The sequence below is a fragment of the Cryptomeria japonica genome, chromosome 3 (genome assembly GCF_030272615.1).
Source record: "Cryptomeria japonica chromosome 3, Sugi_1.0, whole genome shotgun sequence".
Lineage (NCBI taxonomy): Eukaryota > Viridiplantae > Streptophyta > Pinopsida > Cupressales > Cupressaceae > Cryptomeria > Cryptomeria japonica.
Window position 1 is genome coordinate 395,129,664 of NC_081407.1, and position 22,912 is coordinate 395,152,575.

The window sequence follows — 22,912 nt, forward strand, 5'->3', positions numbered from 1 at the left end:
TTGAACCCCATGAGCGAACTTCAAAAATTGAGGTAGATGAGGGAACTTCAAAACTTAAGGTACGTGAGCGAATTTCACATTTTGAGGATGAATGAACTTCAAGAATTAATGCATAGGAACGAACTTCAAGAATGAGGGTATATGAGCGAATTTGCTTAATGTTCTAAGGCACTTCAAAGATTAATTAAACATTGTTTTGGCACCCCTTAACAAAATTCAAAATTCAAACAAGAAGAGGATGTGTCGGTCAGCGTAATGAAATTTATTGTTTTAATTTAATTAAATAAGTCGGCCTATAATGGGAAAAAACACAACCCTTCTCCAATCGCCTATAAGAGAGAGAGCAAACAATCATTTCAAACATCAATTAAAACAAACTCACCTCTCTAATTAGTGAACTTCAGGAGCAGATCAGTAAATTGTATCAGCAAGAAGGCAAATTCATCATCTTCAACAGCAAATTCACCCCAAATGAGCAGTGACTTCATCATTACAAGGGCAAATTTTAGCTGATTGAAGGGCGAATTTCATCCTTCAATAGCAAGGAATTAGAGTGAATTCAAGGATATAGCGAACCCTTAGACATCAGCAGTCATATCAGCGATCATATTTTGAGTTTAAATCAGAAGTAAGCGCATCATTTAGACTGATGCAAAATCAGAGACAGGTCTGATTAAGGTGAAAGATGGCGGCTCCGAGACCGAATAAAACTATTTCCCATCATGCACTCATCAAGGAAGACTTGAAGAGTGATGCATTCGAAAGCAGGATCACTTAGCATTGGAGCAAAATAGGAGACACCAATCTCGGGAAGTTTGACACCAAGAAATTCCAGCACCCATCATACACAAGTGAACCTACTGCTACAGCCAAGAAGATGATTGAAAGTGGGATCATAAATGCAGCTAGCTTTCTTCCCACGGTGCAATGCTACGAGCTAATTGTGGAATGTGCTCAACATTATGACTCTACCTCAAGAAGAATTGTGGCGAAGGATGGAATAGTGCTCACATATCTCTCGGAGACAGCAATCAGTCAAACATTTCATCTACTTGAGCCTAAGGACATGGTCTACATAAGCATGGAAGGAGCTAAGTCCGCCTATGATGATGATCCAGATGCTTGTGCAAAGATCATTGACATGTTTTGGTTGAAGAAGAGTAGAGGTGGTAGGAGCAGATGGCCCGATAAACTACATATAGTGGACTTCAATGATGAATTCAGAGACTTCATCACTCTACTCCATCGATTGGTTGATACACCCGAGGCTTCATATTTCGAGGACTGGATGTTCTACTTCATGGAGACTGTCACTCATGGCAAGAATGCAATCAATTGGGCGAGGCTCATCAGCAACAACATTGATCTACAGTTAAGGAGGTTGATGCGCGCCAAAACATTTTATATGAGCTCCTACCTCATATACTCCCTTGCAAGAAATTATGAGTATCCAAGACTTATGTACATGGGCGTAGTTGGAAGGAGACCCGGAGAGATAAAGGTGCATTAGTGTTGTCTGCAGTTTAATCATCCACCAAAACAACACTATAGGAGAGTGAATAATGCATTCACTATGCATATCACAAGGATGCTTCGAGGTGGATTGCAGCGAAGACTCTCTCCAGAAGCACAGGCATTGGTAGAACAACATGGTGCGTGGTTCATCCAGTTACCAAAATTCACATATATCAGAGTTCAAGGATGTCCTTCTCCTCCATACATGTTGCCACGCTACCCAACAAATAGAGTGGTGTTACTCGAGGTGGTGAGACAATTGGTGGTATATGTCAAGGCATATAGGCATAAGCATGAAACCAGTGTTTCTTTTCCTATCACTCTTGGAAACTCTATTGAAGTATGCCCTTCCATTCATGTAGTTGAAGATGCCGAGAGAGAGTTGGTACTCCATTCACTCAAGCCATTCACGCCTAGAGATTGCTTTGATCCATATGATAATGTAAAAAAAGTCTTGGGAAAGAAATATGGACACCGGTGGCAGCTAGAGGACCATTGGATGAACGTTCAAGATGATGTGGAAGTGAAGAAGATGTATTCCAGACTATCTCTTGATTTTATAAAGAAATGCAAGTTGTTTCATGTTGCCGATCAAGTTCAGGACGGTGGCAAATATCTCCAAGCAGCCTACGCCAAAGAAGACAAAGAGACCAAATTCAAATGGGTTGATATGGAGGTTGTTGATTTGAAGGAGTTGATGAAACCAGTTTTGGAATACACCCGCATATGGATAGACATTCAACACCAGAAGTTGAAAGAACAAAACTTAGCAACGACATTCCACTTAGAAGAAAAGGCAGATGGTGAGAATGAAGCGAGCGTAAGTGGGAGTGCACCTCAACCATCTCACTCAAGAGGTTCGAAGAGAAAGGAAGATCGTGGAGAAAAAGAGCCCTCAAGGAAGAAACACAAATCAAATTCAAGTCATCCTTACTCTAGACATGAAGAAGAATTGAATCAGGGAGAAAGACATGAAGAACAAAAGATAGAGAAGGAGTTGAGTCAAGGAGCTAATGAATCAGCGAAATCCACAGTTCACAATGATAAAGGAAAGGAGAAATCATCATAGGGGCAAGAGGATCTCACTCATCACACCCAAGAGATCGAATGAAATGAAGAAGAGGACAATGATGAGACTACCTCACCACCTAGAGATGAGCAAATTCATGAAGAAACACAAATTCAAGAAGGAAGATCCTCTATCTCGGAATGTCTAAAAGAAATACTAGCCCAAGAGGTGATAGTAGTTGATGAAGAACCAACATATGACATAGCAAGCCTATTAAGCTACACTCGAGAGGCCACCGAGAAGAGGAAAGCTACAAAGATGTCCAAGGTGATTAGAGATGATTCAGGATCAAGGAAGTTGCAAATAGCTACTCCAAAGGTTGATAAGTATGAAGCTGAGATCATAGTAGATGAGTATAATATGGAGACTATTGATTTAGGTCCACTCACCTCCGAGCAAGCTATAGGTGATGCTACTAATTCATTGAAGGTAGTTAATGATATGTTGAGAGCTGAAATAGAAAAGAATAGAAGATTAGAAAAGGAGATAAGTAAGTGGAGGAATTATGTTCAACAATTTCAGGAACCATTGAGACATCAGAGTCCAACAACTACACCACCACCTTTGCTTCCTCCAGAATTAGTTGATCATATGGAGAAAATGAGGAACTCCACACAGTTGATGGATGCATGGATAGAAGATTCATATACTAGAGTTAGCAAGTTCATGAAGGGCATAATGAAGACACTCGATACAGTTATAAAGGTTCTTGGGAGAACTCATGTCCTCATAGAAGCCTTTGAAGCATTTGCTCATGCTAGAGATGTCATCATTCCAATACTGCAAGTAATAAGGAAAACATCCAAGGAAGTTTTATCAAGAGAGAATATAACAAGAGAAGGATCTACCCCCAGTTTTCTACAATGGAGTAGTCTACTTCGCACAAAGAAGATCATTTTTGAGGAGATTGGAAACGGATGCAATCAAGCTCAAGATGATATGTACCAAATTCATGATAAGATAGTGGAAGTAGCACAAATTGTTTTGGAAAGAAAGATTGATCCTGGGACTATTATAGAAGCTAGAGAGTTTGAGGAAAGAATAAGAGTTATCTTCCATGGGACTGATGGAATGATCACCAAAGGACAATTAGATGATATGCTTGAGTTCGTGGTATTAGCCAGCAAGACTCAAGAACTCGAACCTGAATGGGAGAATGGCATTGTCAAAGCTTTCGATGAAGTCATGCACATGGAAGAACAGTTGAAATCTCTACCTGAGATCTCGATGACAGAGATAGATGGCATAGTGACTAGATTCATTGAATATGCCAGAAAGGAACGTGAGAAAGGAAACAAGATTCTAGAAGACAGTTTGTTATGATCCTACTTGGCAGTTCATTTTCTCATTGGAGGATGCTTCCTCGATTTCTGTGTCAACACATGCTATTTTCTCATTGGTTGTTTCCATGATGATGTCTATCTAGATAGGGTTTTATTTGTATCAAATCCTAATTAGGGTTTAGGTGGCAAAATCTTGGCCCTTGATCTCCATTCGATCTTGGCCCTTCATTGTATTTGGGAGTATTATATAAACTCCACTCATTTCATTTGTAAAGGTTAATAGAGAAAATAGGGATTTTGATTAGAAAATTAGTAAGTAAGAGAGAGATTAGATATTAGAGATAGAATTCAAGAGTGATAAGAGAAGGACTTGAAGAATTGTTGTTGTTTGGCTTTTGGATTAATAAAACATTGAAGTTATGGTGTTTCTATTCAATCTTTGAAGCTTCTTGCATGGTTCTTTATCCTCTCAAATCAATCTTTGATATTAGTTTAAGTGTTTAGATTGAATGATGGAATGTTGTACTTGATCTATTGTGAAACTCATAATCCATACCACTAGCCTCTTGCTGATTGTAAGTGCGCCTTGTGTGGTCAGCTGGAATCATTAAAAGGGCTTGAGTTCAATCGTTACTTAATCATGGGTATGCATTCGAGTGATGGTGTTTAATGTTTATTAACAATCTGAAAAGTCTTAAAGCATCCTTAGAAGATTGCACTAGTTTTGGTGGAGTTGTTCTTGTATGGCGAAGCTAAGACTAGTAGAGTTTCACTAATGTCATCCTCATCCATTCATTCCTAGGATAGCTTAGAACCTCTCTAAACCCTCATCTTTTGCCATTTGTTTGACACAAATTCAGTAGTAGTAGGAAAGAACTTCATCGCATATCATTCGCAAAGTGCTTCATGAAATCTCTTCTTGTGTAAAAGGCCCCTTGACGAAACAGTATTCACAATGACCAATTGTGCTTATCTACACGTTGTGACCCGACATACCAGAACCTTGGAGTTGTTTCAAACGATCCTTAAGCCAATCTTCAACGCTTGAGTAACTTTGTTCAAGAGAGGATAAGATACTTTTGGGTATTTTATTCTGTGTTCGCATGTGCGTAAAGAACACATCTACAGGACGCTCTTGCCTCTTGTGGGTAAAATGATAGATTAATTGGCCCAAGGGATGGATTTGGTCCTAGTTGGACGTTCTTGCTTGTTGTGGGCCAAGTAAACTATATCTACATGTGTATGCTTGTGACTGAATATATCCACGTGTCTACTTCATGTTTTCATGTGTATGCTCCATGTTTTATGTGTATACTCCGTGTTGGGCATATATACTACATGAATATTTATGATTACTGATTTCTATCATTGTGAATTCTATTTTTTTTGTTGACCTAGAAAGATGAGTTTATTTAGGAAAGAATATTGCTATTAAGATCTTACATGTGTGTCATGCTTCTAATCCTCTTTTCAAGAATGAGGATTTCACCTTTGTTTTCTCAGGGAAACAACAAAACTTAGTTCTTACGATTACAATTGATGAGAGAGAACTTGTCTTAAGATTAAAAATCTTCAGGGGTTAGTTAGGAATCCTTGCATTGGGAAAATTCAGTTAAATTGATCATTGCTCAAGGACAAGCAATCTTGAGTGGGGCGGGCTGTAATCTCCCCACTTTGAAATACAATTTATTGATAAATGATAATAATACAATTAATATTAAAATATAAAGGAATACAATTAAATATAATTAAATTTTAATTAAGTTAATGAATGGTTAAAGACATGAAATGAAAAGTTGCGACTCCCTCAAACATGAGATATAAAAGGGAGAAGAGAACCTCATTTGAGGGGATAATTTGGGGAATCAGAAGTGCAGATCTGATATAAATAAGAATTGCAGATCTGAATGTGAAAGGTTGAGTGCCTTTCAAAAGGCAGAAATAATGAAGAGTTGCACTCTTTCAAAGGGTGCTAATGGTGGAAAGGGTGTGTCTCTTGCCAAAGGGGCATACATGATGAAGAGTTGTGACCTCTCCCTCACATTGGAGTATATAAAAAGGAGAAAGTCTCATTTGAGGACATCCAAGGGAGATCAATTTGAAGAATAATTTATTATTCTCAAAGGGCAGCAATGAAGAGTGATGATTCATTTCTTATGACTAGGTGTGACTTCCCACAAATGAAGATATAAAGAGGAGATTAATTCAATTGAGAAGGGGGAATTGGAGGAACCATCCATAAGATCAAAGAAGACAAGAAAGTCAATGGATCAATAACTAATATCAGAATAAATTAGGGTGAAAATTAGCAGACTTTGATATTTACAAGAGCAAGATTTAGGGCAATCCCAAAAGGGGACATTACATTCGCACACTCAACTACGAGCTCACTGTACCGAATGGATGGTGGAAAACCAGCTGTGTGGTAAATTCCACTCTTCATGATATTAGCTGCCAAAGTGGATGGAAGATGATTCTTCATTCCAAACATTCTCTGTCTCATCCGCTTCATGTCCAGGTACTCCATGTTGGTATCTCCAATCTTCTTCCATCGGGATGTTGTTTGCGACTCCGGATAGTAACCTTCTTGCACGATCTTCAATTGAGTCTTCCTTGTTGATATCCCTTCCTTAGACATGGTACACGTACGAAGCTGGAAGTTAATATCATGGTAAAATAGCTTTAATAATTCATTTTCAGAAATTTCCTAGGTTCTGATTTTTAAAATTTTTTAAATTTGTGAGCTCAAAATCAGAAATTTGAACAATGTATAATATGAACTCTGTAAAATGTGTGAATTTTGACCAAATGTGGCATATCGCCTTCTAGAATACCTGAATTTCAGACTTAAGACAAGTCTGATCGCTATAAATAAGTCTGAAGATACCCTGGCAAACTCAGAAAATGGAGAGTTATGATTTAAAAAATGTAGTTCCAGGTCTGATTTTCTGAGTATACAATCTGAAAACACCTCTGCAAATGAACTTTCAATGGCCGAGATCAGTCAATAATCATGGCACCACATATACTTGGTGCGATTTTGCCCCAATTAGCTGGAAATGAACATGCCTGGGCACAAACAATGGCTGGAACAATGATTTGGAACAGCGAACAAGGGCTGGGAACAATAGAATGCAAATCAATGGTGGCTGGGAATGTTGTCACTGCTGGGAAAAATGTCTTCAACCGACAATGGTGCCACCTCTAAATGTTTAAACTCTCTCAACAATGGCACCACAATGGGTTTTGGACAAAATCATTCTTCCTCCAGCTGTAGCGAACCTCCCTTTGTGTTCTTCCAGCTCTCTAACTGTCAGATCAGTCACAATATAATATAATGTAAGGCGCTGGACTGTGTGTTTATTCATGTTTTCACCTTGTAAAGTCACCACACAGCCAATGTGGGATAAAATTTGCCTTTACCAGCCAAGTTGAAAATCAATATGCATTGGGATTTCAACACTTGGCACCTTTCACCTTGCTTGATCATTAAATATATGTGGTAAAGGGAAATTGATGCCAATTGGGACACATTTACCTTAAAAATTCACTTGAATTTAAATCTTCATCCACTTTGGGAAAATTGAACCTCATGGGGAGACACAATTATCACTTAAATTCACCCAACTTTGCACATTATAACCTTGAGGGGAAAATTGACCCTAATATGGACAAATAAATTCCATCACTTAACTCATTTTCACTCACAAATCCACTCCAAGGGAAAATTGATGGCCATTTGGACAAACAAATTTGATCATTTCATGTAAGAATATCCCCTAGTGGAAATTCGTCCTTCATTGGGACTCAATTCCCATCAAAATCATATCAAATTCCATCAAAGTACCTTTTAGGGGGAATTCGAACCACATCTGGACAAATAAATCTAGTTATTTTCTATCATTTTGTCCCCAGTGGAGAATTGACCTCCATTGGGACACATGAATTTGTCCACATTTCACTTCATTTCACTCATTTTCCCTATTTTCCCTTTCGTGGAAAATCGAACCTCATCAGGACACACAATTAACGCTCAACTTGGTCATTTTACCTCTTGGTGGAAAAACGTGGGTCATTGGGACTCACTTTCCTTATGCATTTTCACTCTTGTAGTCCTGGTGGAAAAATGACCTCCATTGGGACAACCTCAGTGGAGATTCCTGATGCATCGGGGCTTTCCCCAAAATTACTTACAAATTCAATCCACGCACAAAATTCACACCAACTTGCAACATTTAAGCACATTACGTTCACATTCTAAAGCAAGTTACAACCTTAAAACTTAGGAAAATTTAGGATCACCTTGACATTTTAAAACCTTTTAAACACTTTGATGCTATTGACTTCAAAACTCAAAATTCAAACATTGTTTTCACATTGAAGACCTCTGGCATGACCATATCAAAAATGAGACTTGTGCATTGAAGGTAAAAATTGCCACCTGATTGCCAAAATCCTAAACTAACAAAAGCGGAAAGCAAGAAAGAGGGGTCCCATTTGCAATGGGGCGATGTGTTAAAAGGTCACAACAAGATCACAATGGGATTGATGGGCAGCACCCCTCATGGGGGTCTGGGGGCAACACTCTTAATAGGGTCGAGGGGCAATGGCCATTGTGCATTCTTTATTGCAATATAGGATAGGGTTGAGGGGTAGAGCCCCCACACTACCAACCCCAAATTAAGGCCTTTGAAACCACACAAACCTTCATGACACACATTTTCACAATTTTATCACTCAAGGGTGAAATTAGGTATGTAGCCATGTTTTGTTTAAAAAATGGTTTAAAAAAATAATTTTTTCCTATTTTACGTGAAGGGCAACCTTGGGTTTGCCTGAGTTCCTAGGAGGGGCCCTTGGCCAACCTAGAGGGGATCCAACTTGGGAATTAGACCCATACGTGGACCTGAACCGAACCCATATGGGTATAGGAAGGTCCTAGAGGAACTCGGTACCATAGCTTAGAAGACTTAAGTGTCTATTTTTAAATACTTGCCATGTACCTGTCGAAGTTATCATGGAACAATAATAAAAATGAATGCCTCAATGGTTCTTAGAGTTTAAATTTTCATTTCTATTTTGAAAATGCCAAACTAGTGACCACTTTATGGCGTTTTTTGCAAGCTAGCGTAGATACATGGAAAATAGACAAAGTGGATAGAAAGATAGGTTGGTGGAGGACCCATTAACTGAAAAGGTGGGTTTGGAGTCCACTTGTTTCAAAGTTGGGCTTGCCTATTAACACCAAAATTGGAGTGCCCATCTACATAAAATGGGTGGGTATGCTACATTACTTAATCATGCCATTATTATTGGCTTAGAACCAAACAAGTCATAATTAGTGTTTTGCTGAGTTTTGTAGATGGGAGGTTGCAATTTTGAGGACAATTTTTTTTGGTTTTGGGAAAAGTTGAGCATAGTTAAAATAAAATAAAATTGATATTTAATTTTAAAATACAAGTAAATAAAAAAGACTCAAAAGCTAATGTATTGGGTTCTTATATTTTGGTTGCCATATTGCTAAAAGATGTTTCAGGTTTCAATTTTGGGCCAAAAGTCCTAGAGTTCGCCCAAGGTTTGGCCTGGGCACCTTGGACACCAAGTCATCTCCATGGAAAAGCAAAAACAAGTGTTGAAAATATTTTACAAGCTGAAAAAATGGAAGGTTAGGGCCCTATCTAGTATGTGTTCAATGTGTTTGCGGGGTTAAGTGTTAAATACATTTAAACTTTTTAATCAAATCTCTTTATTCACTCACAAATGGTAAGGAGGGCCATGGTGCAATGCAATGCAACTTATGTGGCGGGCCAAGGTTTGATTCCCATGACCTCACTATCTCTCATCCAATCTTCAACTCACAAGGGGTTCAAATTGGAAGTGATTTTCTTGGGCAGCATTTAATGCTAAAGTAACATGTTTCCCTTAGTATATCAATGAATTCGTTTTGTTTTTTAATATTTATTAATAATTGTGTTTAAAGGAACTGAAATATGTAAATACAATTGTTAATTTTATTAGAATAATATCAGCATTTTTGCTTATTAATGGTCAATAATGTAATCTTAGTTTAGTTTAGTTAGTTTCTAATTTCATCTTCAGTTTACGATTGTTTCCTTAAGAAACATCGTCTTTGTATCTCTTTAAATAGAGCTTTTGTATCTAATGTTAAATATACAATTACCATTACATGGTATCGGAGCGAGATAGAATTTTAAAAATTTTTCTTAAAATTTTTTTTTGGTGAGAAAAATTTCATGGGCTCATATGAAGCTGTAATTCAAATTTTGGAGATTGTAGCGTTTGTGGATTTTCTTCTAAGAAAATCGTGGGTCAGTTTTTTTCTGGGCGGATTCTTCTTTCTCTCGCGCGACCCATGTGTTCTAAGTTGTACCCCTTTTTTGGCGAGTTCTTTTCTTCGCGTCGAGTCTATTTTTGTTTCCTCTCGCACGTTTGGGTGTCTTCTTTGTTTGTGTTGTTTGACATCCTCTTTGTGTGTGGATTCTATTTATTTCATGGGTGTAGATTTGCGGGTGGTTGTTTTTCCGATAGGTTTTTCAAACCGCATTGGCTCTGTTTTTGCAAAACATTTGGCTCACATTTATTTGTTTTGCTTCTGCAACCTCAGATTCACGCCCCTCCGCAACACACATTTTTGTGTGCTACGACCAACACGCCCGTGCCTCTGTGTGGTTTTTATTCCACGTGACGACCATGCAAGAGTTAGCGACGGGTTTTGCTTGCACGAGATCTCATCTTCTGTTGCCACGGTCAAAAATATTTCGTCTCCTGTGCTTTGCAACCTGCGTTTTTATGCTTGATCTTAGAATTTTCTTTGCGTTTGCCAGCTAGGTTTTTCAAATTTGTGGTTTTTTGTTTTGCATTTAGTTCTTTTTCTATGATCTAGGTGTCTTGGACTTGGGGTTTTGAAATTTTTGCTATGGCTCTGTGTTGACCTCAGAGCATTGGGATTCGTGTGAGTAGTCATTTTGTTTGAATCTTGGATTTATACCGGTTGTCTCTGGTCTGATTTTTTAATTAGATTCTTCTGCTTTGTTTTCTATGCCTTCACAAGGTTGACCTAGTTTGACCTCAGTATTTGTGATGGCATCTTTGATGAACATTATGTTGGAAAGCAATCAAAAGTTCAACGACTGCAACTACAACTCGTGGAAACAACTCATGTTGACAATACTTGAGTATTGATGTCTTGATGAGGTCATTCTGGGTACTCAATCTCGACCTCCAATAGCGAGAGAAGATCAAGACAAGTATGATGAGTGCAATCGTGAAGCTATCATGCTCCTCAAATTGTCCGTCACTGACGATCAGTTGCCACAAGTCCTTTCCAAGAAGACAGCTATAGAGATTTGGACCCACTTGAAGGATCTCCATGAAACGTTAGACAAGAGCAAAGCGTTCTTTCTCAAGAACATGCTCTTTTTAATCATGATGGACGAGAGGATGTCTCTCCAGGAACATTTGACAAAAATCAAAGATATTCACGACTAGTTGGAGGCTATCAGTCGAAAAATGGAGGAAGAAGATATGGTGGTCCTCACTTTGAAAAGTCTACCTTGGTCCTATGAGCATTTCATTGAAACGCTCAATATCACATCCATTGGTGTTGATCTCATGTTTCCTGACCTTTGCAACAAGCTTTTGTAGCAGGATAGATGGGAGCAGCTATTCGGGACCAGCATTGGTACTTCCTCTTCTGAACAAGCTTTCACAGCAAAATCCTTGGCTAAGGACAAAGGGAAATTTTTCAGTCCTTTCAGCAAAAAAGCCAAGGTCAATCCCTGGACAACTCCATGAAGAAGAATGTTCAGTGCAATTATTGCCACAAGTATGGCCATATGAAAAAAGATTGCAAGAAAAGACTGGCATTTGAGCAATCTAGACAGGGAGGGTCTCAACAGAAGGCCCATGTTGTCATGCATCTTGACCAAAAGGAGTCTTCCTTCTATGCGTTCATAGCCAAACGCCCATCCAATCATGTGAAATCATCTGCCTGGTACATTGACTTTGGTGCCTCTCAACACTTCACACATTGCTGGGATTGGTTTACAGAATGCACACCTTTCATTGATTTAGTGATCTTTGGAGGAGGCGAAGAGTATACTATTGTCAGATTGGGCAACGTGCATAATCAATTTGGATGGAGAAATTTAATATTTCTCAATGTATACTTTGTACCTGGCGTGGAGCTAAATTTATTGTCAATTAGTTAGATTATGCGATATTCTCCTAAGCTGGATATTGTCTTCAGTTCGCACAAGTGTAATATTGTTGATAGGCAGACTCGCACTACAATTGCCGTGGGTCTTGAGGATCATGGTCTTTATAGACTTGTTGACATTGGTGATTCTCAGGAGCACGCCATGGCAGCCAAAAGTACTTCCATCAACAATCTTTGGCATCGGCGGTATGGGCACTTGAATGTACACTTTCTCTCTCAGCTAGTTCGGGAGGGTCTAGTTGTTGGCTTACTTGAGATTCAGACTCAGAATCATGGAGTTTACGGAGATTGTCAGGTTGGAAAGTAGCATCGGATTTTGTTTTCAGATAGTGATTCTTGGAGAGTATCCAAGGTATTGCAGTTGGTTCATGCAAATGTCTGTGGACCACACTCCCTTAGTCTTTGGATCCAAGTATTTTTTGTTATTTGTCGATGATTTTAGTAGAAGAATGTGGGTGTACTTTCTTAAAAACAAATCAGAGGTGTTTAGCATGTTTCAAAAGTTTAAGGCCTTGGTAGAAAAAGAGTTCAGTTGTCCGATAGTCACTCTTAGGTTAGACAATGGGGGGGAATTTTGTTCTTCTGATTTCTCCAACTTTTGTGCAACACATGGCATTAAGCGTCAACTTACCACACCTTACACCCCTCAACAGAATGGTGTTGTTGAGCAGCGAAACTGCACAATCACCAAATTGGCCCGATCTATGTTGGAGCATAGACATGTTCCAAAGAAATTTTGGGCTGAAGTAGTTTACACTACAGTCTACCATCTGAATCAATGTCCTACACAAGCCCTTAAGAAGATGACTCCAGAAGAAGCATGGTCTAGATGAAAGCCTAAAAGCAGCCACCTGAAAGTCTTTGGTTGCACTGCTTATGTTTGGATTCCAGATGCCAAACACACAAAACTGGATTTCAAGAGCTAGAAACTCATGTTCACGGGCTACAGTGATAACCACAAAGCTTATCAGCTGATTGATGTCGACTCTGATCGTCTCATCTTTAGTCGTGATGTTGTGGTTGATGAAGAAAGTGGGTCCTTTTATCTCTCCTCTCCTACTCTTAGCCCTGAGGATCAGCCTCTGAAGGCTAAGGATTTGGGTGTTCGCCTTCCCCTAGCTTCACTTGATGGGAGGGATTCTAATGACTCCGACTCCGAAGTTGTGGAGTCACCCAAGTATGATATTGTAGCACTTGACTTTCCTTAGGAGAATTTGGATCAGCATCCAGATGAATTTGTTCTAGGTACCCCAGGGCATGTTGACATTCCTGAGTTGGATGTTGGTGTTTCTACTCGCGGACCTAAGTGGTGGGCCAAGACCATTGGTGATCTTCATGATGATGGGCTTATTGAGGGTAGATCAACTAGAAGCAAGCACAAATAGAAGAACACAGTTAACTTTGCGCTCATGGCTAACATTCACAGTATCTATGAGCCTTAGACATATTCAGAGGCTAAAGGAATACTTGAGTGGGAACAAGATATGGAAGTTGAATACCATAGTCTTCTGAAGAACAACACTTGGGTCCTGTCTGATCTTCCACTTGGAAGAAACCTATTGGTTGCAAATGGGTGTATAAAATCAAGTATAAGGTTGATGGAACCCTTGATAAGTATAAGGCTTGGTTGGTTGCTAGAGGGTTCTCATAGAAAGAGGGAATCGATTACGAGGAGACTTTTGCTCCCACAACCAAAATGAGCACCATTCGGCTTGTCCTCGCTGTTTCAGCCTAGTTTGGATGGAAAGTCCAAATGGATGTTAAGAGTGCCTTCCTAAATGGTGATTTGGAGGAAGAGGTGTGTATGACACAACCTCTTGGTTTCAAGGTTGCCATTAAAGAGCAGCAGGTATACAGACTGGTGAAAGCACTCTATGGTCTCAAACAAGCTCTTTGGGCATGGTACACAAAAATTGATAAGTACCTAGTTGATCATGGTTTTCAAAGGAGTCCTAATGCTAATCTGTATGTCAAACAGTCTGGTGATGATATTCTTATTCTTGTTGTCTATGTTGAGGACTCGATCATTACGAGGAGCTCGACACATTTGATTGAACAAATCAAATAGAATTTGTGTCAATCCTTTGAGATGACAGATCTCGGTGTAGAGGTTTGGCAAACTAATGGTATTATTTTTATCTCCCAGTCCAAGTATGCCAAAAGTTTGCTTGATAAGTTTCGGATGAATGACTGCAAATTTGCATATACACCTATGGAGAAAGTGCTGAAACTATCAGTCAAATCAGATTCACATGTGGTGAACGAATCCGCATTTAGGCTACTAGTAGGCAACCTCATTTATCTCACTGCTACTAGACCTGATCTCTGTTTTGCTGTGAGCTATATATTTTGCTTCATGGCAACCCCTAAAGCTAAACATTGGGTTGCAGTGAAGCGTGCGCTGAGATATGTGAATGGCACTCTTGACTTTGGCATTCTGTACAACAGTGGAAAAGATCCCAGGTTCATTGGTTTTACAGACTCAGATTGGGCAAGTTCTGTTGATGACAAAAAGTCCACCTCTGGGTATGTCTTCAGATTGGGTACAGGTGCAGTCACATGGACTAGCAAGAAGCTTTAGGTAGTGGCTCTTTCCTCGACCGAAGCTGAATATTAGGGAATTGTAAAGGCAGCATGTGAGGCAGTTTGGCTTCGAAGGATGCTTTCTAACATGCAAATGTCTCAAGCAGGACCTTCTCCCTTGTTCTGTGCCAATCAAGGGGTTCAGAAACTTGCCAAAAATCCAGTCTTCCATGAGCAGACCAAGCATGTTGAGCTTCATTGTCATTTCATCCGCAAGCTTGTAGAAGATGGATTAGTTCAGTTGCAGTATGTTCCAATTGTGGATTAGACTGTAGAGATCCTCACCAAGTCTCTAAGCCCGAACAAGTTTGTAAAATTTAGAGGGCAACTTGGTGTAGTTGATAGATTGACCATTAAGGGAGGGTATTAGAATAATATTAGCATTTTTGCTTATTAATGGTCAATAATGTAATCTTAGTTTAGTTTAGTTAGTTTCTATTTTCATCTTCAGTTTATAGTTGTTTCCTTAAGAGACATTGTCTTTGCAATCTCTTTAAATAGAGCTTTCGTATCTAATGTTAAATATACAATTACCATTACAAATTTATACTATATTGATATAAATATATATCTTTGCCTTCGTTTTGTTTTTATTAATTACTTTGTTTGATGGAACTGAAATATATAAATATAATTGTTAATATATACTATATTTATATATTATATTAATCATATTTAAATATGTATATATTTATATACATAATATTATATATATGCAAACCCATACCAGAACCTAGGGAAAAAGTCCTCATATTGCATCCCTGAATTCTGAACTTGTACCTGAGCTTGAATGCAAACTGGTAACTTATTTTAAGAGCAAATGAAAATAAACTTATACCTCAGGTGGGCCATTTTTGGTTGAGTTGATACTAGATAAATTGTTTTGAGTTTAGCAATTGATTCTTGTTCAAGCAAATGACAAATCTGTCTGCTTTTGCTTGTATTTTGATAGATAGACTTAGTTTCCCAACAAGAGATACTTACATCATATTCCCAATTAAGCAGAGCTCAAAATCATCTTTTGTAGTTTACTTTTCTTAGGTGTTTTCCTATCAATGTAGAGAATTTCATTTGTCCAAATACCCATTAATGTGTTTAAAATGTGATTGTGAGCCTGTTTCTGCAGTTATTCTTGTGTTTGAGAGAGCTGATAGTGAGTGTATGTGCTTGGGCTGGGTTTCCGTAGTAATTGCTTTGGCAAGTCTATTGATTTGAATGATGATGTGTTGTGCTTTAGAGTATTCAAAGCAGATTTACACAACCCAAATTCATTTCTAAGTTCTTGGAAGGAAGATGAGGACAATCCTTGCTGCTGGGTAGAGGTGAAATGCACTCTGAAAGAGGGGATAGGTGGTGGATAATCTTTCATTGTCTGGATTGGCGGGAATGATTGGGAATTTTTAGAAGTTTATGACAGTTTCATAATCCTTTTGGATTCATTGATATTGTTTGTTGATGTGCTTTTTATGACACCTTCAAACACAGAATAAAATACTAAGTATCTTATCCTCTCTTGAACAAACACCTCCCGGATGCCAAACTATGTGATCAAATGAGACGACTCCAAGGTTTCTACAGTTAGGCCTTAACTTAATGTTGGATATAGACTTAGTGATATGATGTGATTTTGCTAGAATCACAAGGGGGACTTACGTTGTACATGAATGTTGCTGGAACATGAAGACTTGAAAAACAAATGGCAAAAGGAATTAAGGATTGAGAAATTAATCTAATTCTAAGATCAGTGATAACAATAGATGATGTTTGGATGGACACATTCGTTAAACTAAGCTTTGCTTGGCCATGCTAGGAACAACTTCACAAAACTATTGCAATCTTCTAAGGATGATAAAGGTTTTCATATCATGAACATCCATTCAAATACCCAAATATGGCACAACTTGAACATATATCCACAATTGAACTTAGCACAATAACAAGGTTCGGGCTAACTTTGCAATGTAGCTTACAATCAGCAAACCACGAAAAGTATGAACCAATGAATTATCAACATCCACACACTTCTCCGTCATAATCAATGAACTTCAACTAAAACTTGAGAAGTAACAAGAAACCATGCAACATGTAGACATTACACATAGAAATCCTCCATGCTTCAATGAAGATCATGTATTAAAATCAACAAGTCTTGGCAACAATTCCTTCTTTCCTCCTATTCTACTCTACTTGCTATCTAAGTGCCATTTATGAACTACTATTAACTATTATCTATTGACCTTTACAATGAGAGATTTGAGCCTTATATAGTGCTCTCAATACAATGAATGACTCAAATTGACTCACAAATCAATGGCCAAGATTTTACAAAAAACCCTAATTAGGGTTTGTTACAACTAACTCCCTTTCGGCCAATGAAATAATTATAATATGATGGACACATGTCCTCTTTGATTTATAATCAATGAGAAAATAGGTTAGGTATGTGAAACAATATTTGTTGTAATGCCATGTGTCACATGTATGATTGTCCTCCGTAAGATGAGTCAGGTTAAATGCATCCGGACGTGCTGCAATGTCCCCTACCCGATTAACATAATTAATCTATTTCAATATACTAAAATTGTTTGAGGGACTAATTATGAAGCGAGTCATTGATATTCTTTAATTTATTAGTTATTAACAAGTGCTTATTTATTTTCCTCATTAGATGATTAATTTCACTATTCATAGTTCTTAATATAGATATCAGACCCTGCTACTACTTCAGTTTTAAGGGAAAAGGGTCTATGTATGGTACCAAAGCCCTTAGAGACCAAATACAATAGGTTCCCTCAAAGCTTACAGATCCAAGCCCTTACCTATCTTGGGTCTATACCCTCAAGGCTTATGGGTCGCTGATCCCCTCCCTATCTTGGGACTTAACCTATTGCTTGGATTTAGACATAGTAATAACAAGCTTTATATATAAACATATTCTTCTTACTGTTATTAACTTAAGGGTTCTATCTGATTTACATTTTTAATATTATTATTTGTCTCTCTCTCTCTCTCTCTCTCTCGCTTTATATATATATATTAAATATGACTGCCATACATATTGCAGTCTATATTAATATTACTATTAAATTCTGCATAAGAAAATTATCAGGCTTCATATATTAAGCATACATCTTAAACACGTCCCCATGCATACCACGAAGAACACAGATGTTACTGCCTGTAACTTCATAATAGTTCTGATCTGATCTAATCAATGGTGATGTCACTGGATGCTTTTGATTCCTTTCCTTATATCTCTCAATGTGAGGGAGGGGTCACACCTCTTCATCATGTATGTCCTTTGGCAAGAGACACACCCTTTCATCATTAGCACTCTTTGAAAGAGTGCAACTCTTCATTATTTCTGCCCTTTGAAAGGGACAAAACCTTTCACAATCAGATCTGCACTTCTTATTTAAATCAGATCTGCACTTCTGATTTTCCAAATTCTCCCCTCCTCAAATGAGGTTCTCTTCTCCCTTTTATATCTCACGTTTGAGGGAGTCACAATTTATCATTTCATGCCTTTTGACCATTCATTAACTTTAATCAAATTTTAATTATATTTAATTATATTCTGTTATATTTTAATTTAATTTTTATATTTATTGTTTTGTATTTTAATTTTATTATTATTATTTATTATTAAATTACATTTCAAAGTAGGGACATTACACGTGCTGACTTGGAATCCTCCGATTGGTTGATTGATGATTGGGATGCCACCTCAACTTGCATTGTAGACTTGATACCTCATCACAAGTAAGTGATGATCCCTTGGGCAATATCTCTTGATATTCAACATCTTCAAGCCTGGTGTGGTGTGATGAAGGCATATTCCCAAATTGTATCATCTTGATCAAACTGATCTACCTTCAAGATTGTAAACATCTTTGTCTTTGTCACCATCTTCATTCATGACTTGACATGTTGACCTTTTGACGTAAAGACTGATGCCAGCTCCATTAATATCCTTGTGCATGTTGATGAAGTCCTCTTGCACTTGAATTCTTGCTTTACCTCTTTATCCTTCCCTTTGTACCCACTTGCAATCAGACCTGCAAAAGAAAATTAACTTGAATCAAAACATTATGAATCAAAAAAACAATCATTAAATGAATCACAAATTTAAGTATAAAATGCATGTTGCATTCAGGCCTAGGTCTGATTTCAATCTCACATGCCTCATTTAGGTCTGGCCTTATGTTTAATCCTCCTTATGTTTTCATTAAATCTGCACGTTTCAATTAGGATCCTCATGCCACATGCTTTGGGTTCTCATATTTTGGTTTGGGCCCATACTTTTCAGTTCTTCATCTAAATGTTTTTCCTTATATTCAGTTACTTTAAGCAAGGCTACACGTTTCAGTTTAGGTCTGTTCATCTTAATTAAGATCCACACGCCACCATTGGGTCTTAACCTTACACTTTTCATTTTGATCTGTCCTACGCCATACGTTTGACTTAGGTCAGGACCTTATTTCATGGTTGAGCGCATTATAACCCTCCCTATGCACAAGGATGGGTGCAAATTTCACTTGTGTGTGCACAAATGATGCTTTTGCTTGCTGGGCGCAAAATACAAGTGGGCCTGCACTATGCACCAAGATCTTCACTTAGTCAAAATTTCATGTTTTTCCTTCTCTGATTTTGTATTAAATGCCTTGCTGAAATCTTGTTCTTTCTCCCATTTAGGTCTGATTAAGCACTGTTTAAGGACTGTTTCAGATTTACTTAGGACTGATTTTTCTCCAGGTCTGAGCGCATAATGAGGTTGTGTTTGCACAAAATGGAGCAGTTTTACACTAAGTGATGCAGAAATTTTGTCTAGGGCACAAAATGCATGCTTAGTTGCACAACAACTGGTAGGTGGGTGCAGATTGCAAGCCTTAATGCACAGGAGAAAGGGGGCGCATAGTGCCTGGGTGTTTGCACAAACTTGAGATAGTTTAGGGTCTGTCCTTGCTCAATGTTGAAGTCCTTTGTTCACATGTTCAAGTGCATGGTGGGATGTTCATTGCAAAACCCTTATGTTTACGATGATTTGATTGCTTAGCATGGGCACATATTGCAGATAGACATGCACATCTAGGGTGCATAGTGCAAGTGCAACTGCACTATGCGCTCAAGCCCGCCCTTAGCCAAATTTCTTCAAAGTGGTCATCAATCTCAAACATCCCTTCATCAAATTTCGCCCTATTCATTGTTTTATGACGACTTGGTAAATTGTTTGAGTGGGTTATGAGGCTCATGCTTTTGGGTTCATCCTACACCCAGTGATGCACAACCTAGGGTGCATTGTGCATGAGAGTGTGCACTATGCACCTTCTTCTAGACTTAAGCCAAGATTTTGGTGATGTTATCCTCAAACTCCATGAACTTTTTGCCTTTGCTCATTGTCTTTCTTGGATTGATTTTATCATTGGGAAGCAATTAGCACAGCCATTAGATCACCTCAAACAATCCTAGTGCTTCATGTTGTAGGGCGCAAATCTTACATGATATTGCACAACTAGGGCGGCAAATGCAATAGTGTATGCATTTTGCACCCACCTTTCATACTTAGTCAAATTCTCATTTCATTCCAACGTGGATGTTACCTCTTTCCATTTTGTTGCCTAGGGTATGAAGAAGGGAAGGTAAGTCCAGGTGCATCAACTTTGCTATCCCTTCAGGAATGACTCTCAACACTCAAACAAATTCAACCCTAGCAACTTAGCATCTTTCCTTGCAACTTGACAACTTTCTTGCTTCTTGACAACATTACAACCCAAACCTCAACTCATCATATTCTGGCAGACTAGACACTGGACTAACCTCCTCTCACTAAAGACTAAAGGCTAAGAAGCTGATGCCAAGCTAAGATGACTACCTAAAAGCCCCAAGTCAGATTGCGAAAAAATGGGGGTCCCCATTTGCAATGGGGCGACGTGTGAAAATGTCACAACACCATAATCGAACCTGTTGACACACACACATTATTAGGTCCTTAATGATTCTGTACACGCACATTATTAGGGCTTTAATCATTTGGTACGCACACAACACACACACACCCACCCACAAAACACATACACACATGAACACACACACGCACACACACACACACACACACCGACAACACGCACCCACACACCCCCTCCCACAAAATACATATGCACATGCACACACATGCACACCCACGCCCACACCCACACCCACACCCACACTCGTGTGCGCACACGCACAAACATTGCAATGGCACACATGTGTCCACACACACACACAGACCCACACACCCACCACACACACACATAGATCCACACACATGTGCACACACACACATGCACACATGTGCATACACACACAACACGCACACACACATAAACCCACACCCGCACCCACACATGCACCCATTGTTGTGTGCACTTGACATTGTTAGGGCCTTAATCATTCTACACACACACAACATACACATCCACACACCTACACACACATTATTAGGGCCTTAATGATTTTGTACACACACACACAACACATCCACCCAGATACACATTATCAGGTCCTTGCTGATTCTGTCCACACACACCCAGACCCAGACCCACATCTACACACACATGTTATCAAGGCTTTCATGATTTTGTACACACCCACAACACGCACACCCACACCCACACTATCATGGCCTCAATGATTTTGTACACAACCACACCCACACCCACACCCACAACACAAACACACACACTTAGACATGCACACACACACAGTTTCATAATCCTTTTGGATTCACCAATACCATTATTAGGACCAATGATTCTATACACACACACAACACACACCCACACAATTTCATAATACTTTTGGATTTACCAATACCATTATCAGGGCCTTAATGATTCTATACTTAGACTCAACACACCCACAAATGCACCCACACACACACAATTTATTAATCCTTTTGGAATCATGGATACCGTTATCAGGGGTTTAGTGATTTTGTACACACACATTACACACAGTTTCTTAATCCATTTGGATTCACCAATACCATTATCAGGGCCTTAGTGATTCTGTACACACACACCCATGCACACCCACACCCATCTGTGCACCCATGCACTCATACACACAGTTCCATAATCCTTTTGGAATCATGGATACCGTTATCAGGGCCTTAATGATTTTGTACACATCGACACCCATGCATGCACCCATGCACACACACAAATGCACCCTTTATTGTGCACACACACACACACAATTATCAGGGCCTTATGATTCTGCACACACACATGTAGTTGTACATGACTTGAAATTTTGTCCCTAATCTCGAGTGATAATTATATTTTTGTCACAGTTTCATAATCCTTTTGGAATCACTGGTACCATTTTCAAGGCCTTAATGATTCTGTACACACACACAACACACACACACACACACCAATGTATGCACCCCCACACACACACCCATGCACACACACATGCATGCTTACAAACACATGCACACATACACCATTATTAGGGCCTTAATGATTTTACACACACACACATGTAGTTGTACATACCTTGAAATTTTTTTCCTAATCTGAGTGATAGTTATAAATTAATCTGTGAATGCATATATGAGCCACAACAAACGGAAGCAAAATGGATGATTTTTATTGAGTTTCTCTTGAGAAGGTAAATAAATATGTTTATTTAAGACATCCAGGCGTAGATTAGTGACATATGAACTAGAAAAAAATCTATAAATGATGGATATCAAGTTGATCTTTTAAACTTTGCAGTCTCACTCTTTTTTCCCCTTTTCTGCTGTAGGTAATAATAATGATGCTGTTTAACCTGCTCTTTGGCCTTTAATCAGATCTACAATTGCATGCTGATGACATTTATTACTCTTTGGAGGAAGATGTGGATGACTGGCACCGATTGGAAGCAAAGGCTCCGTCGACAACAAAAGCTCTTCAAACGAAGGTTCTAATTGTTGTTATGCTCATATGATTTGTAGTAGGCTCTATAATTTTTTTTATTTTTTTCGAAATTAGAACATCATACAAAGATTACAAACATATATGAATATGATGTGATGATCCTGCTTTGATGAAACATCACAGGAGAATTTTCTCATTTAATGGTATGAAGTTGTTGCAAAAACCTGTATGACTCCTGTGACAAGATGGGGCTAAGAACGAGTGAGTAAACAATTAAGGGTTTCCGTGGGGTATATAGTGATTAAGGGCTGTT

The 22,912-nt window shown here is 38.6% G+C and overlaps 1 protein-coding gene across 1 annotated transcript in view; it reads left to right on the forward strand.

Annotated features, from left to right (window-relative positions):
- The window catches only part of LOC131047859 (uncharacterized), a 113,025-nt gene that overhangs the window by 31,704 nt on the left and 58,409 nt on the right, over positions 1–22,912 (forward strand). Inside the window, exon 2 of the mRNA XM_057981645.2 lies at positions 22,533–22,642. Within this exon, the coding sequence (XP_057837628.2) occupies positions 22,533–22,642 (110 nt within the window). The remainder of the gene's footprint in view (positions 1–22,532; positions 22,643–22,912) is intronic.